This window comes from Trachinotus anak, unplaced genomic scaffold (assembly GCF_046630095.1).
Source record: "Trachinotus anak isolate AG129_WGS33_773 ecotype Australia unplaced genomic scaffold, CSIRO_AGI_Tana_v1 ptg000011l, whole genome shotgun sequence".
Lineage (NCBI taxonomy): Eukaryota > Metazoa > Chordata > Actinopteri > Carangiformes > Carangidae > Trachinotus > Trachinotus anak.
This window is the reverse complement of record NW_027273862.1, coordinates 30,295,274-30,313,401: the sequence shown is the minus strand read 5'-3', so window position 1 is coordinate 30,313,401 and position 18,128 is coordinate 30,295,274. Positions and strand designations below refer to the sequence as shown.

General features: G+C 44.0%; 1 protein-coding gene across 6 annotated transcripts in view; it reads right to left on the bottom strand.

Moving 5' to 3' along the window:
* large2 (LARGE xylosyl- and glucuronyltransferase 2) overlaps positions 1 to 18,128 on the bottom strand; it is a 70,130-nt gene that overhangs the window by 21,561 nt on the left and 30,441 nt on the right. For 5 of the 6 annotated variants that reach the window (XM_071489831.1, XM_071489832.1, XM_071489830.1 and 2 more), the window contains one exon: positions 1,351 to 1,579. In XM_071489831.1, the coding sequence (XP_071345932.1) occupies positions 1,351 to 1,450 (100 nt within the window). In that variant the 5' untranslated portion in view covers positions 1,451 to 1,579. Of the gene's footprint in view, positions 1 to 1,350; positions 1,580 to 13,385; positions 13,682 to 18,128 lie in introns of those variants that run through there. The other variant, XM_071489834.1, reaches the window with a different exon arrangement.

Genomic DNA, 18,128 nt, shown 5'->3' with positions numbered 1-18,128 from the left:
GAGCTCCAGAGAGAAGCCTGAGAGAGGAGATGTTTTTTGGTTCTTAAAAACGCAAATATATCTTCTGATGGAGATCAACACTTCAGATAAAACACAGAAGAAGAGTAAAATATGGAGCTTTAAGTCAAGATGACTGAGAACAGGCTTGGTTCTGTCCAGCCCAAATATCACCATATACCATATTATAATGTAGAGTAAGCAAAGCAGTGAAATGAGGGTCAGGCTTGGCTTGACTGTTTAAGACTGCACAAAAACCAACAAATTATATTGTGATATTCAATAATATTGATATTGAATGATGATAAGCCAAGATAAGATGTCCTTGAAGCGCTTAGGAAAATGGAAATTTGAACCTCTACAATTCATCTGATGAGAACACTCCAGAAAAGCCACTAACTGACACGGTGGTGGTGAAAATGTTTTGGGGTTTTTTTTCCAGCTGCTGTTTCCAAGATTCAAGAGCGAACTTAAACTCGACACTGGGTGACATCGAAACCATGGGACGCTCAGAGCTGCCCAAATATGTGTAATTACGTCTGGGTAAAGTGGGTCATTGGCAGAATGGAAGACAAACAATCGGCCTGTAGAATAATCACTCATCGATTTTTCACCACGAGTCTTGGAGAGGTTTATCCAGTATCTGGTCATTAGATTTCTTATGGTAAAGCAGAGATTTTTGATCATTGTGTGGCGCTGGAATAAAGTTCAGAGGATCACTGAAGTCACCAAATCTTCCCCAAGGAGCACGATTCAAATTTAACATAATTATATTTCATGTTAGTTTTAGTTTCACGTTTCTAATCGATTGAATATCTTGGAAACTGTTTGTTCAGTTCTTCATGAGCTCGTGACTTCCTGACTCTGTGTGTGTGTGTGTGTGTGTGTGTGTGTGTGTGTGTGTGTGTGTGTGTGTGTGTGTGTGTGTGTGTGTGTGTGTTATAAAAGCTCTTCCTGGAAACAGCATCAGAGCTTCATGGCAAAGAAATTCTCTGAAGTGACCTTGGCTGCCGCCACCCAAACAAAAGTGCTGACTGCGGCCTCGCTGACGCAGCCTCGGCGGCTCTCTGGGATGTCAGGATGACAAATCAAGCCAAACAGAAAACACAGGCTCCGTGTGTTTAAAAATTGAACCTAATAGTCGGATCGAAGAGAAATCAAGCTGAAAAAACTGACTGATAATTGATGTTTTCTGTTCCCATTGGTTGGATTCCTGAGACTCTGTTTGACCCAAACCACAGCTCAAGTCTTTTATTATAAATCAGCTTCTGACTTCTTCCAAACCTCCGATCTCCATGAGAATTCCACAGTGAGCGACTCTGGGAATGGTGGAGCTGCATCTCTCATACTCACTCTCCAGGTTTCCGGCCAGCAGGTAGAGCCAGGTGAGCAAGACAACGGCCGTGAGAGACGCCACCAGCAGCTTCAGGCGCCCGCGACACAGCAGGTTCATGGTGGGACAACGGCGCTGAGGGACGGCTCTGAGGGGTCGGGGGAGAGGAAGGGGGAGGGGGTGGAGTAGGGGGGTGGGGGGTTCAGGTAGGGCTCAGTCCCTCGTCAGGTCCCTGCAGCATCCTTTTATCTGAGGAGGAGAGAGAGGAACAGACTGTTCAATTTCAGATCAGCTTGTTTTGAGGGGGGGGGGGGGGGGGGGGGGCAGGGCTCCAGGCAAAGACACCCACAACCCTTCCCAACTGCCCTGTAACCCCCCCCTAAGACTCCCTTGAGGAAACTACACAGTGCACTGCTGTTGCCTCAAAACTCCTCTAAGTGGATGTGAGGCATTTAGGGAACATCTGTAAATTGTAGCTTCTGCCAGTAGTCTGCATGTGGGTTGTGCTCTTTGAGAAATGTGCCAATATGAGGGGCCAACAGGGGCCCACTTTCCCCCCTTGGGGGGCTCCAAGCATTTGCCTGTCCTGTGCAGATACAAAGTCTCTGTCAGGCTGTACATGCTAACTGTGGGAGGGTGGGGGTGGGGGAGGAGGCCTCGCTCACACCAACAGTTCAGGTCAGAACAACCTTCACACTGTTAGACAATGTTTCACTGGTTAGCTTCTGTTCTGACTGTTTGTGTCTAGATGGAGCCGCGACTGTCCTCCGTAGTGTCCAAGGTCGTGTAGATAAGGAGGGAAACAAACTTAGAAAATATTCTTCAAATCTCGTTTCGGTCAAGGATCAGCTGAGGAGAGACACACGTGATATGAATTAGTGCAAAACAAACATGTCTGCGGCAGAGAAATCAAACTTCTCTGCTAAAATCCCAACAACATCAGAACATTGAGATCAGATGCTTCTGAATTGTTTAGGTCTAACGAGGCTGAAGTGAACTACAAGAAGGAATCAATAAGTGTCACATTTGTATCATGGAAAACCCTGAACAGGAGAATATCCTGAACAAGCTGGAACTAAACCCTCCCCACTGTCAGTGTGTCTGCGCTGGTCTCCCTCTTTGTGCTGAGCCTGATCAGAGCTGGAGGTCTGTCTTTGTTTCACAATGTGATTCATTAATCCCACTTTAATTAAACAGAAGCCCCGAAGGAAACAAAACCAGAAGCTGCCGCCAACAGGAAAACAGCAGAGTGTGAGTTGATAGCAAGAAGAAGAAGGAGAAGAAGAAGGGGGGAAACTTTCATTAAAAACAGAGCTGGCACGTTTCAGTTTGAGGATAAAGCAGCTGAGGAGAAACAAAACTATGACAAATGTTCACGATTAATGTTGGATTCACTGAAACTGGAACCCGATGTTCCAGATATAGACACAACTAAACGACGGTCGCGTCAAAACCACCTCACGTGTCAGCGTCGACCTCCGTTCCCACCAATACATTCACAATACAGACACAGGATTGTCTTTATCATTTTGCAACATAAAGTGAGAAACACAAAACAAAAAGACAGAGGACATTGGGACCATAGAACACAACAGATGATATAATAATAATAATGATTATGGATGTATGTACAGGTATGGAAACCAAGTTTACACCTTCAACATGAACATTTCAGATATGAAAACAGGAATTAGCAGATTTTTTTGGTAAGAAAAAAAAACTAAATCAATAATTTCATGTTTAGAATCTGTTTTGATCAAACAATTAACTCAGCTGAAATATTAATAGTTATTTTATAAGGTCATTATAAATCTTAGATCTTAGATGGGAGTAAAAATTAAAGTTTTGTTTATATTTTTGTTCAATATATATATATATATATATATATATATATATTTATTAATTTCCAGAAAGTTGGGCCAATATTCGATAATATTGAATATCGTGATATTTCTGCCATATTTGATAATATTGTGATATTTGGGCTGGACTTTGTGGTTATTAGTTATTACATTTTGGATATCACCACTGTTTGTGTTCTAACAGACTAATTATCGGCCTGGATTATTGGTATCAGCGTTTTATTTGAACGATCACCGATATTATTATGTAAATACAAAGTGCGCTACTGTGGCTCCACTGCCATGTCTGCTTCATTTAATGTCCCACCCACAACAATTTGTGATTGGCTAGATGTCACATGAGTAATAGCCAATCAATGCTGAAGCCTTGCTGTCCGAAAATTCAAGATTTTGACAGAGATTTTCATTTTTACTGTAAATGCATATCGGTTATCGGCCTCATTAACTAATAATTATCGGTATTGATATCGGCCAATATGAAAAACCAATATCGATCAACCCCTAACTAAATCATGTCCAGATGTTTCTGATTATGATGTTTGGTACTGACTGGTCCTGTGTTTCTGAGAGACGCTGGACGAACTGAAGAGAGTCTGTGCATCATCTTTAGGAGCAGTTTGGAAGAGACGGTGAAGGAACAAACAGCAGCACAGCAAAGAGACAAAACACACTCGGCCCTCAGAGTCTCAGTGAGACATCTGCAGTGGGACAAAGACAAAGTGAAGGACAGAGAGGGGACAAACACATCGGAGCTGCTGACTTCACAGTGTCACCTCTCCTCAGAACAAACACATTCCTGACACGTCAGTCATCAGCTGCTCCTCTTAACGATGATCCACAGCCCTGTGTTTACACTGAGGACACGCCCCCGCTCCATACGTCTCTGTCAGGACGTTTCTGCCGCTGTGGCTCTTTTCTCTCCTCCACCAGCTGAATCAGCTTGGTGTTGGAGGAGAAAACAAACAGCTACGTCTGACGCCTCTGTGGCAGCACCTGAAAGTCACCTCCTGCAGCCCTTCAAGAAACAGCTCCGAACGACGAAGACGAAAAAAAACACATCACCACCTCAGATCTTCCTCCTCTCACCATCGTCATCCGTGATGTGTGCTGGATTCCTAAAGTGACCGTGACGTCTGTGGGTGGAGAAAACTCTCCCACAACTACCGCTTGGTAATCTGAACTCAACAAGTACCAGAAATTAATGGAAAGATGGAGGTGAAATGGACGGAGCACATTCCTGCTACCCAGAGGACACAGACCTGACATCTTCATCTCCATCACTGATGATGCTGATGTAGGAACAGCTAAGCTTCCTGGTTGTGGTTGTTTCCTCCACCAATTAGCCAAGTCGCAGGACATATGGTCACAATCTCTACTTCCTGAGTCATAGCATTGAACTAATAGTTCAGCCTTGAGTCCCCCCAGTACAGGAGCATCCATACCCAAACCAGCAGATTCAGAGGCAGCTTTTACCCACAAGCCATCAGGCTTCTGAACTGCTGACCCCCCCCTTCCCACACAAACACACACACACATAAAATACTGTCTATATCTTTACTGTTCTCTTATATTCCTCCATCTTTCCTCTTACTTGTGTTGCAACAAGTCGAGCAGACACTGTGCACAAAGATTTTCATCACTGGTGATGTTGTGCATGTTTCTCAGTATGTGACAAAGAATCTTGACTCTTGAAGTGAGCACTTGTGTCAAGTTTGAAGGGATCTGTGGGCCTCCTTGCACTGGGGGCTGTTGCCTCTGTACTCCCTTGCGGGCTCCTCCTTGGGTCGGGCACGTGGCTGCCGGGGGGGCATGCTGCCGCGGGCCCTGGGGCTCTGGGGGTGGCTGGGAGTCTCGGTGGCCTGGTTTCTGGCCACCTGTGCCTTTGGTCTGGGGGGGCGCTGTTACTGCAGCCCCCACATCAATTACCCACCACATCCAATGACAAATCGCTACACACTTGCATACACACATGAACACATACACATACATACACACACACACACACACACACACACACACACACACACACACACACATATACACAAATACACATACGGAGCATCTAATGGTTAAGGACTATAGAGTGACCATAAATGTGGAGATTATTAGCTATTGTTACTGTGGTTGTTTCTCTGTTGTTGTGTTGTTGTTGTTGTTTTTCCCCGTCTCCCCACTCCCAGTTTCCTTTTCCCCATATTCTCTCTGTTTTCCTCTTCCTGTCCACTCTCATTCCTGATGCGGTCCGGTTGTCTTAATAAAGTTAAAATATGCGACAAGAGGAGTATCCCACACTCCCCCTTCGCAGAGTAAATCTGCCCCAACAACGCAAGGCATCCAGACCACTCATACTGCTTGCCAATGATACTGGGACAGGACAAAAAGAAAAAAAGAAAAAAAAAGTTTGAAGGGATTCCCTTGAGGAGTTTTGAGATACTGCATTCACAACACAACACAAAACTGTGTTTTATGAGGTCACCGTGACCTCGACCTTTGACCTTTGACCACCAAAATCGAATCAGCTGGAAGTTTGCACAGGAACTCAGCTGTCACGCTGAAGCTAAAGTTACTACAGCAGTCCTGTGATAAAGCCTCCTTCATGACGGTGATAGACTTCCCAGCGTGCATTTCTTCACAGTGGATTCTCCCCAGAGACCACTTTGTTTTCTAGTGTGAAGAAAAGTCTTTAATATAAGTTAAAAGAAGTCATGTTTGCTTTTTGGCTCATTATCATGAAAACAAAGGTTGGTGTTGACTTCAGTCCCTGGGAGCAGCTTCTCACGTCCTCTTTGCACCGACTCTGCTGCGGAACTGTGAATTATTCCGACTCTTACAGCTGTGAAAATGTAAATGAAAACAAAGAAGCAGCCTGTGGTGTCTGTCAGCATTTCACTGCTTTTCTTACTGTACCTTGTAAACAATGTGATGTACAATAATATTGAATATCGCAATATTTCCTTATGTCCTATGTCCTAGGTATATAGATAATCCGGTGTTAGTTGCTTTTATTTTTTTCTGGCTTTTGATGCCTTTATCTATAGGTACAGTGAGAGAGAGATAGACAGGAAAGTTGGGGAGAGAGAGAGGGGGGATGACATGCAGCAAAGGGCCGCTGAGGTCAGGCCGGAGCCACCGAGGTGCCCCGTGTTAGTTGCTTTTATATCAATGATATTTTCATTGATGATCAGCTGATACATGTTTGTTGCTGAGATCATTTTGTAAATGTACCACAACACAGATCAGGTCTGTGACACTGAAACACATTAAAACCTTTGACCTCTTTGACTAAATGTTGAACTTTTGAGCTTCAGAGGAGAGATTTGGTCGTTTTCTGGTTAATCCTCTGTAGCTCGTCACTGAGAACACGACAACCATCAGCTGCACGCGTGGATCCAACTGTGCGGAAAGACGCCGACCCTCTGCCAGACGTTCAACCTCTCCAAACGCGTGGAGATGATTTATGAGTTCATTAGTGAGGCTGATGTATGCACTGTACGTCGTTAAGAGCATGAAAGGTGGTGAGGGGGGATAAAAAGGGAGGAGAGGAGAGATGGAGAGAGCAAACAGATGGATGAGTGAGAGGAAGGGGAGAGGAGGCAAAGAAGGAGAGGAGAGGAGAGGGAAAGAGAGATAAGGAAAGGGAAGGAAATGAGAGGGAGGGGGAAAGGAAAGGTTTCGAAAGGAGAAGTGGGAGCGACAGAGAAGATAGGAAAGATAAAAAAAATATATAGATGAGGAGAGATGATGGCAGAAAGAAAAAGAAAAAGAGGCACAAGGAAAGAACAGAAGAGGAGATGGAGGAGAAGAGGAGACAATAAAGGAATATTTGGGCAACAGGGAGGAGAGGAAATAGCACAAGAGAGGGGAAGAGGAAAGAGAGGGGAAGAGTAAGTAAATAAGGTCCAGGTTGAGTTGTGGGTTGTGGAGGTTTATTGGGCTTTCAGCCTCCATCGCTCATAAACCTGGTGAGGATATAAAAATGAGGGACAGTGCCACTAAAGAGGAGTTTAATAGGCAGCTTTTGTTGATTCTGCAGGAGCTGCACAAAACGCTTTGCACTTCTGGGCTCTAATTGTAGCTGTAAAAACAAAAAGCCTCGGCCCGTCAATGTGAGGACGCATTTGCAGCAGCCTCCTCCATCGCCGTCTAATCCGAGTTGAGAGCAGCACACGAGGGACGGCCGAGGAGGCCGCGTGGGCGGCGGCACAACAAATAACCTGGTGTAACGGGTGGAAATGAAAAGATAACATTGACCACAGAGACTCGGCCCATTCCTCGATATTCTCCTGAAAGAGTTATCTCTGCATTAACAGACCCCAAACTCATCATTTATTCACTCTCATCCATCTCATATCGCCCCCCCCCCATGTCATCAGGAGACACTGGATATCTTTCCACAGCTACGCTGAGGACACTCAGCTCTATCACACTTGACTCACCTGTTAGTTTTTGTCTTTGATTTTAAAATTCCTTTATTAGTTTATAAAGCACCACTATGATTTTGCGCCCGACTATCTAACTGAAATGATTTCCTGGTTTATGAACCAGGAAGGCCTCTCAGATCCTCTGGTTCTCATCTTTTAGCTGTTATCATTTAGCTATTTTTGTGTTAGCATCTTTTTCATCATTATTATTTGATTCAATTGTATTTGATCACAGTTTTTACTATTTTATTGAAATCAAGTTATTCTAAATAATGTTTTATATTGCTTTATTAGTTACCTTTTAACATGTTAACTACTCATCTTTCTTGTTATATTACTCAATGCTATTGTTTTTATCTTTTTATTATTTCAAATATTCTTTAATTATTTTATTCTCCTCTGTTGTTTGGTGTGCATTAGTCTCTAAATGTTTAATCTTATTTTGTCAGTCCCTTTGTAAAGCACTTTGAATGCCATTTGATTTGTTTGAAAAGTGCTATATAAATAAAGTGTGATTGATTGATTGATTGATTGATATGAAGCATCCAGACCCTCAGGTCTCCTGGGACCCCCAGAACCAGAACCAGGTGAAGGAGCTTTTAGTTCCTCTGCTCCTCACCTGATCTACTGAAATCAGTGATTGACTTCAGATATGAACTAAATGTGGATGGAAGCCGAGCTAATAATCAGTCAGTTTATTAGCTTTAGTAGACAAGAAGGGAAAAAGGAAAATCCTGCACAGATCACTTCCTTGATTCCTGGGTTTCACCTCGCGTTGTTTCTTATCTCAGTGAATCCTGTCAGTCAGTGTGATACAGTATGATAATGCAATTAAGAGCTGAAAGCAGCAGCAGCAGCTCTGGTCCAGCGGCCGCATCCCCATTCAAAGTGAAGGGCTTCTTAGCAGCGAGCTAATCACAGAGTGGAGAGTCCTGATTAAGGGAATAATCAGCAGGCGCTTCCTGCATTAGGGGACGGAGATAAGAGTGGAGAGGGGCAATCAACTCCACTCACTCGTCTGTTGACCTCACCGACCCACACACACACACACACACACTAAGACAAGACCTCAAGACCACTTGCTCCTTCTCTTTCATGTCGACTTGATGTTCAAATATACTTGTGATTTCCTGAGAGAGAGAGAGAGAGAGAGAGAGAGAGAGAGAGAGAGAGAGAGAGAGAGAGAGAGTGAGAGTGTGTGTGTGTGTGTGTGTGTGTGTCAGAATACACACCGTGTTACATCATGCTGCCATCGATGACGCTGTCACACATGCGTTTATATACAGGAATCTAATTTTCCCTCTCAGCTTCTGATCCTTTAAATTATTAATTGTTGTGCTGCGTTCGTGCCCGACAGGAGAGTGTCGTCTCTTCCACACAGACTGACAACTGGTGCACACCAACACACACAGAAAATCTTCCAGATGTCAGCCAATACCAGAGAATAACAGCTGGAATCGGCCCAGATGTGGAAGTATATGGGCCAGACTCGGGCCGAGGACCCAGGCACGTGTTGAGCCATGTTTGCCTCTCTGTGTTGTCTTGAGGTTCAGGAATCCTCCACACCAGGTCACATTTTATGCTAATATGAGCAGAATGACAACAACAACACAACGAGACTTGATTTGTGGTCGTTCTGCAGACTGGATGCTGGAGATAGTAGCGACATTACCTGTAGCCACCTAACAAGAAGCAACAGGGATCAACTCTGTGCCTTCAGTCTGACTCAAACTGATTTTTCCAAACTCCCAAGAAACTCTGGTCTTTTATTTTCCTGCAGGAAATATTCCACTTGCAGGAAGCCTTCCACCATCACCGAGCCACCCACAGAGGAATCAATCTGTGTTTCTGGCGTTGAGCCATCTCAGAAAATTTTCTGCATTCGATCGAAATACACATTAAGTTTTAACACATTCACACATTCAATTAAATTAAGGGCATGTAGCCTCCTGCTAATCAGCCCCCGCCATGATTGTTATGTAATCAGTAAACCAGCCATTAGTATTGGAGTAATAGAACGCACCCCACAACAACCAGGACAATCAACGAGCAGGAGGCTGCTGGGTAAATCAGAGCTGACTCACTCAACGAGCGCCAAAAAACATTCAAAACACCGCCCAAAATCTTAACAACAGCCTGAATCCACAGAGTTACATGTTTCCCCATCAAGTCCCATTTTATTCTTTCTATTCTCCCTGAATCCAAAGCACAGCTGTGACCTGCTGGTTTGACATCCGGAGCTATTAATCTTCATGATCATGACCGGGCGTCATGGTGAGCGCAGAGGCGGTCAGGGCACATGAGAATCAGCTCCGTGCCTCAGGAGTGAGTCCAGAAAACGCTGGACGCTGGAGTCCGGGTCTGTCTCTCATCAGTTTGGTGTCAGTGTCAGAGTTCAGAGCCCTCCAGCATCACTGTTATCATGTTCCAGCATCTTCCTATCTGCCCTCTTTCTCCTCCTCCTCCTCCTTTGTTTCATGACTCTGCTCTCCTCAAAGCCCCGTCGTCGCTGCCCCGCTCCCCCCTCCCAGCCAACATCAGGGCTCTGCAGCAGCTTTTCAAGAGGAACCCACAGCAAATGCTCTGAATACATAACAATCAAACTGTAACAGCTCGTGTATTCTTACACCAAATTATTTAATGACAAAAAACTGAGCTTTGGCTGCAAAATATCATTATATTCAATAAAAGAAAATCAAAGAAAGATCTGATTGGATACGTACCTTAAAATGAGCAAAAACAAAAACAAAGAAATTTCGGTTACTAATTTAGTTGAGTTTTAATTGCAATTCAGCAATAACAAAATTTGATCATACTATTGTCAATATGACTGAAACCTGATGAATGAGAATACTGCAACTTTTATTGTCAAGAACCAGGAGCAATTAAGAAGAAATAAGCTTTTAAAACCGATTTTCTTTTCATATCTCAGTGTGAAGAAAATTTAAAAAAACTTTTTACATTTGAAATGAGCCAAACATCTTAAACACTTTAGTGTTTTATTCCGTTTTACTATAAAGCGGCTGAAAAAGAAGATGATCAAAGTAAAATAAAGAGTCAGAGCAGGAAATGTCTGATTAAAATAAAAACAATATTTCAAACCAGTATTTCCAAGGTCAAGAATAAAGTGTCTGATAAGATTCTTCTTCATTATTTCAGTTTTGTGCATTTCTGATGCAAGTTGTATTTAATGAAATGAAGACACAGCTAAGCTGGGGCTTGTTAGTCCTCTAGCAGAGGAAGCACAGACAAACAGCAGCTTATTTTTAGCCACGCTAGAGGCACGGTTCTGTGGGTTGGTCTCTGTCGGTCCACCACTTTGGTCCAGGCTTAAATATCTCAAAAGCTACTGGATGGACTCAGACATGAAATTTGCTGAATGAGCGGTGAAGACTGGGGTTATTGGGGCAACAGTAGTGCTTTTATGGGTTTACAGTGGTTTGTAGTTGTCATTGCAAACAGCCAAGATGAGGGGCCATTGGGGGCCTATTTTCCCCTAGTGGGTCCCAAGTCAACATTCCACAATGTCAAAACTAAACGACGTTCCCATCAACCTCAGCTGTTTACTGCTAATTAGCACATGTTAGCATGCAAACACGCAAAGTTGAGACGGTGAACATTTTACCTGCTAAGCTTCAGTATACTAGCACGAGGACATGTTAGCATGCTGATTTTAGCATTTAGCTCAGCAGCGTCTCATAGAGATGCTACAGTGGATTTAGAGAATTAGCCTTGTTTACGTGAGGGGTCGTAAGGGGCCCCAAACATTTGCTTTGTTTGCCAAGATTTAATGTTGTCAAATACTTTGGTTTATGAACATTCCCATCAGCCCCTGCTACTTTGTGTTCATTGCTACTTAGCAAATGTTAGCATTGAATGGTAAACGTTACACCCGTTAAACATCAGTTTATCATTTTTCATGTCACAGATTCACAGGTCAAACGTGACTCGTGTTGTCGTTCACGCTGACGTCTGAACGCTTCCTGTCCTGACACACAGATCCTGTAATAAATTCTCCTGCTCTGATTTTAATTTGATTTCTTCGGGGTCACGGAGGCGCTCGATGATAATCTGCTGTACTGTCAGCGGCGTGGCCTGCTCCGTGAGGTCGAGTGTGTTTCTTTGTGATTTATCAGAGTATGGAGGGATTAGTGGCTTTTGTGACCGGGGATGACCTTTTCATTTCATTTCCCTGCAGCCCCACAGACACAGACAGGAATTCATAATCATACACTCTTTTCTTTCTCTCTCTCTCTCTCTCTCTCTCTCTCTCTCTCTCTCTCTCTCTCTCTCTTTCTAACCAGGCTACATTTCTCATTTTACACTCTATTCAACACACCGGGTGTTATTGTTGTTGGAGTTCAACCGTGCAGGTTCTAACTGTAACTTGTTATTAGCATCTTGTTATGGCCTCAATAATCCGTAGTGTGTGTCTACTGGGTGTAATAGTTGTTATTCCTGAATCCAGACGCCGAGTGACCACGTGATGACTCATGCTGAAAACCACCTGCTGTGGTCACATCGTGCTCCTTTATGTAAAACCACTGCAAGATCATTCATGTACGAAGCCATGGGGCTGAGGAGTAATCCTCCAGATGGTGTGATGTGAATTCTGCCTTAAGAGGCTCATGAAAACTGGGCTGTAACTTGAGTTAAAGGCGTTCTTGTTGCAGTGTTTGTTGTGTTATGTCACTGCACCGCAAGTGTCCGTCACTTTATCTGAGACAATTCTTTTTAATTCATAGACATATGTTATCTTTGTTCTACTGACCCGGCTTTTCTGAGGGATTTATGTAATTTATATAATTTGTTTTGTATAATTTATGTAATTACTCAGGTGTGTTTGGTCAATTAACCTTTTATCAGAGATGCCATTTCCATTTATTTCATCTAATCTGGACACAATGATTGAATCTCAAATTGTTCCTAAATTATTTAGCTCTAAGCTTGAGATTCCTTGACATTCAGATTGTTCCTGAAATGTTTCTCCAACCAAACCTTTTCCAACCCCCCAAACCTTCCTTTGTTGCCTGCAATCATATTTTGAAAGCTTAGGAGTGGAGGGGTGTCAAGGTTTTCAGATAACCAACTCTCTACCAGCCTCCTCCAGTCTAACAAAGGTCAAAGGTCAAAAGTAAAGTCAAGCATGTTTACTTCCAACTGGAACTACTTTCTACCAAAAAAATAGTCCCAGTTTAAACTGCCCACAGTGAGGTTTGTGGACGACCCAGAGCCACGGGGACAGTGGTTCCAGATGTTACTGCTCAGTTTCATTTAGCTCCACTGTGTTGAATCTCAGAGACACAAATCTGCGCAAACTGAATCAAACTGAACCACTGGAGGTAAAGTTTCACAGCGGGTCTGCTTGTTAAACATCACAGCGCATATCAAGAAAACCGGCGTTGCTACGGCACACTGACGGAGGCAGGTGTGAAGATGCCTTGTTCTAATATCTCAGAGGCAAACAAATAAAAAGTCAGCAGTCGCACGAGAGATGGGAAAAAAAACCTTTGATGACTCAACAGACAGAAAACTGACGAGAGGAGAGGCTGAAAGAAGTCGAACAGAGGTGGATTTAATCTGCACTACAAACGCTCCGCTCGGCGCTGAATGGAGGAAGACTGAGGACACACTGAACACACACACACACACACAGTATGTTTCTTCCTCCTCTTCAGCTTTTACCTGCAGTTCCTCCGTTTCCTGAATCAAACTAACAGAGTAACACAAAGACACACAAACACCACCACGACCTTTGCCCCGTCGTCCTACCTGGATATTTCCTCTCCTGCTCAGCATGATCTAAAACATGTGCTCACGAGTCCGAGTTCAGAGCGAGCCCTTCTCCCTCCTCCTCCTCCTCCTCCTCCTCATTCACAGCTCTCCAGCTCTGACAATGAACTCCACAGCTCCTCTCTTTTCTCTCTTTGCAGACTTTTGTCCCAGTTCTTCAACCTCTGTCACTGCTTCGTGCCCTCCTTTCCTTCTCTCCTCCCACTGCTCCTCCTCCTCCTCCTCCTCCTCCTCCTGTGCACAAACACTCCATAAATCGCCTCCATCTCCAAGGGAACGGCTCTGATTTCAGCCCCCCCCCCCCGTCTCCTTCCGCGGAAACAGTTCGGCTCCATCAGACAGATGGGAGGAGAAAGGTGGAAAGAGGAGGAATAACAGAGAGAAAGGAGCGGTGTCACCTTACATACTGTCAGGACTAAAAGAGAGGAGCTTTGTGGGTTTTTTTTTTTAAGCTGTGGAATTCAAAAGTCTTTGAGGCTGAAAAAGAAGCTTTGGGGTTTGGCTCTGCAGGAAGATTAACAGAGAAATGTTCAGTTCACCTGCCACTGGTCATGACAGTTCAAACTAATTATCAATATCTTATTCATGAACAACACAGGTAAAGTGTTGTTCCTCAGGTGTTACACAGCCGCCCCTTACTTATGCCCAGGTGTTGTAAAAAAAAAAAAAAAAATATCAGGGTAGAAACTCGGACAGACGACGTCTCGTAAAACCAGCTCAGTTCGGCAGCATTTTGATCTAGAAAATGAAAAAATAAGGTTGTGTCAGAAAAAGAGTGTTTTATAACGACTGAAACAAACCACGGTGAGTGCAGGGATACGGACGATAACCTGCAAGGCAAGAAGGCTGCTGGTGCTAGCACCGCTAACGTTAGACAATATGATGCTCAATTTTAACAAAGTTTTAATTAAGTCAAGGTGTCGAAATTTAAATCTTCATTTTAATCCACAAGAGTCATTAATTCACTTGCGAGAGCTCAGATGCACCAAAACCCTGAACCAGCTCCTGCATGTTTCATCTCTTACCCTCCCACAGTCGGAGCGAAGCTTCTAAACCAGGATCTAACTTCTCTAGACTCAGGTCTACTTCTGGTTTTATTTATAAACTGCACAGGAAACTGGCCCCTGAAGCTGAACTGGGCTCTCCTCACTTCTTGGCAGAGGAGCCTTTAAACAAACACACCTGGACTACCTGCAGTCAGCGTGCAGGTATGCACTCGTTAGCCTTTTGTATTCGCCAAATGTTATTTCATCCGGAGTGAATCCATCCTGGCTGCCTGGAGGCATGAAGCTCCCTGTGTTAACAAATGCACGGCGAGGGAGCCAGGCGCACACAGACCCACAGTGCTCGGCATCGCCGGGCTGAGAACCAGTTGCAGCACGCTCTGCTGACGGACGCTTCATTAAAAACTGAGATCAGCTGGAGCTGGAGCAGAAGGGAGGCCGGGAACCGAGCACAGCTCTTATCTCTTCTCACACACACTCTACCTGAAGCTGTAGCCTCGGGGAGGCGGCGGGGGGAGGCATTACATTGCACAACTGCAATGACGTCTGTAATCACCTCCTGTAACGTAAACTGTGAGCAGAGCACCGGGGGCAAGTTCCATCTGGATCCTGCGCTTGTTTCAGGAGGTTATTGCAGGTCATCGTCAGTGATGTACAGCAGATCACTGACACAAATATCTTGTTGTTCACCAACTTTTCAAGGCAGCGCCTGTTCCTCCAGCCTCAGTCAGACGATGGTCTGCGATCACTTTTCTAAAGAGCTGAAACCTGATACTGAGGCTTTATGCCGACGTTGTGAGGTAAGAATCCACTGTTACACAGACAGAGAGCCTTCAGCACTGTGGAATATTTAAAGCATGAGTCCATTCTACATATGCAAACCTACACTAACAAGGATTCAGTATGTTAAAGCCTGATGAACCACACACCGTGATGAATCCGCTGCTGAAAACAGTCCCCAATTAATGCACCACTTCATGTTTAATACTACAGTCAGCAACCTTTAAAAAAATAAAAATAAAAAAATTAAGAAATTCAAAAGAATAGGATTCTTCAAATTGCTGCCTTACATATATCCTGTCTGCTGACAACCCCTTGCTCAATGACATCACATCCTATGTGTCCTGTCCAGTCCTGTGATTGGTTAGGACTATAAATAAACCAGGTTAGTGAAAGATGCTGCTTTTGGTAAATCATTAAAGCTTCTGGTCACTTTTTGACTTTTTCAACATTAAACCGAGATGCTGATCTTTCCTGAATGTGAGAAAGTTGAATCATTATCAACTGGAAACTGTAATGATTAAAAATGTAATATAATATATTATATAAGGTAGTTCTAGTATATAAAGACGACTTTTAGGTGACCAGTTTGCATAATGTCAGTGAATAACACAAAAGCAAACTGAGCTTTTTCACAAAAAATTGAAATTCAAGGAGTTGGACATGGCCCTTTAACAAAGATACAAAAATATCTCTGTTACAGCCAACAACAACAACAACAACAACAACAACAACAACAACAACAACAACATGTCCCATGAGTCTTAGCTTTCAACAGCTGCAGCTCCCATGAGGCTTTGACAGCTCCTGTGGTTCCTCTCTCTTCGATCCTGGAGAGACAAACAAACGCAGCCCGGTGACCATCCTCCAGACGACGGAGGACTTAGCACCAACACTTCCCTCCTTGTTATGGGGGTCAGGTTTACTGGCCCACAGCGAGGTAAGTGGGGGGGGGGGCATTAAGGCAAGGCTGGTGACACATAAACCAGACAAAAGCTTGAGTTTCCTGGGCAAAGTCCAGTGTCCTGTGCGTGGGGTGGGTGTCAGTGGAGGGGAAGGCAGTGGTGAGGAGTCTGGTTTCACCCTTGCACCTGCTGCTGCCCCCCCCCCAGACTCTGCAGACTCTGTCTAATCTGCGCCTCCTCCTCGTCCAGCTCCAGAGACGGTCGAATGTCACTCTTAAAAAGCTCATCACAAATGAAGCCTTTCCTTTTTTTTTGATAAGGAAAAACATATTTTTTCTATTAATAAACAGCCTGTATGCAAATGGACAAAATACAGGAGCTGTTTTTAGGGCGAGTCCTGACATAAAATATGTCCTGACTTTCAGAGATATGATGGAGGGAAACTTGCACCTGTGAGAACATCAGTGTCTCCAGAGGGAATTTCCTCAGGTGATGTCACCTGAGTCAGCGTCAGTCGGGTCTGACGACTAGTTAAAAAAAAAAAAAAAGGGGGGGGGGTGTGGAGTTAGAAAGAAGTGAGCTCGCATAACACACCTAAATCTCCACATTAACTGTTGGCGGTTGAGTCCTGGTAAACATTTTTTCTCCCAATGATCTGAGACATATCACAGGAAATAATGTGATATTCAATATGACCCAATATCAACCCAAACCTTCCTCTACCTCTAACCCCGATGTAAACAAAGCCACCAAAGACAGATGCCAAGCCCAACTAAAAAAAAAAATAAACCTACAAAAAAAAAAAAAAGAGGAGGAGGGAAAACAGCTCAAGAAGCAGAGGATCAGTATTTGATCGCACAGCTGAGGATCTCTCCCCGTCTCTTTCCGTGTAAACATGCGCTGCCCTCTAGCTCTGTGCCGCCCACCCACACCGACTGCATAAATAATATGACAATCAACTCACAGTTTACAGATTCACACACACACAAGGGCCCTTCTGTCTGTTACTCTGTGGCTCCGACTGCCCACATGCTGAAGATTCATATACACAGATTCCACATTAGGATGGTGGAGAGGGTCAGAGGTTCTGCTGAGAGTCTATTATAAGCCGCCAGCTGCTGTATATTCATCTGCTGTTTCTGAGCAGAAAAACAAAGGTTGATCACATCCTACAGAGCAAATACACCATCATAAAAAAACCTGTGGGGGTTACCGATCGATACCAGTGACTCAACGGTTACTCGGCCCGGGTGCTCAGATTTCTGCCGTTGCAGAAACTTGTTTTCTGAGAGAACTCTGGAAGACAGCATGAACTCCAGAGAGAAGAGGGGAGCTGTCCTCTTTGATTGCAGACGTCTCGCAGTTTTTTTATTCCTTCCTGCACTGTTGACATCGCTCTTTGCTTGGAAAAGAGAGGTCGAGCAGTCCGGGGGTTTTCGCCACACTCCTGTTGCTATAGCGAAACATGATGCAATAAATGGTGTGAAATTGATTTCGGTTTAGTCCAGACGCCGTCAATAAGGTCAGTGACTGTGAGTCCCAGAAATATTTAAAACCCGTGTTTCTTCTGACTGCACCATTTCATCATTCAAGACGTCTTCCTGTTTCCAGCATCTCCGTCAGAATCTCGAATAAAGGCTCCATGGGTTTGAATGACGTGGACATCAAAGATTTGTCTCGATGCCATTTCTCTCTATTCTAACCACCATTTTAAAAAACATAATATTAGCCACTGGTACCAGACCCTGGTTGTCATGGTTACAATAACAAACACACAGGCCGTACTGAGAGCGGCGTACCTACCTTCATTGCCATGGTTACTATAATAACAGTCATGTCTTGGTTAGGTTCGGGTAAAGATGGTGATTTGGGTTAAAATAAGTTCTTCCACAACATTAGACAATCTTTGTTGCCATGGTTACAATAATAACAGTGAACGATCATGGATAACAGAAACAACATAAACTGCTCCTGTCACGTGGGAATCGAACACCGCTCTCCTGGGTCATATTCATCCATCCACCCCAACCTCC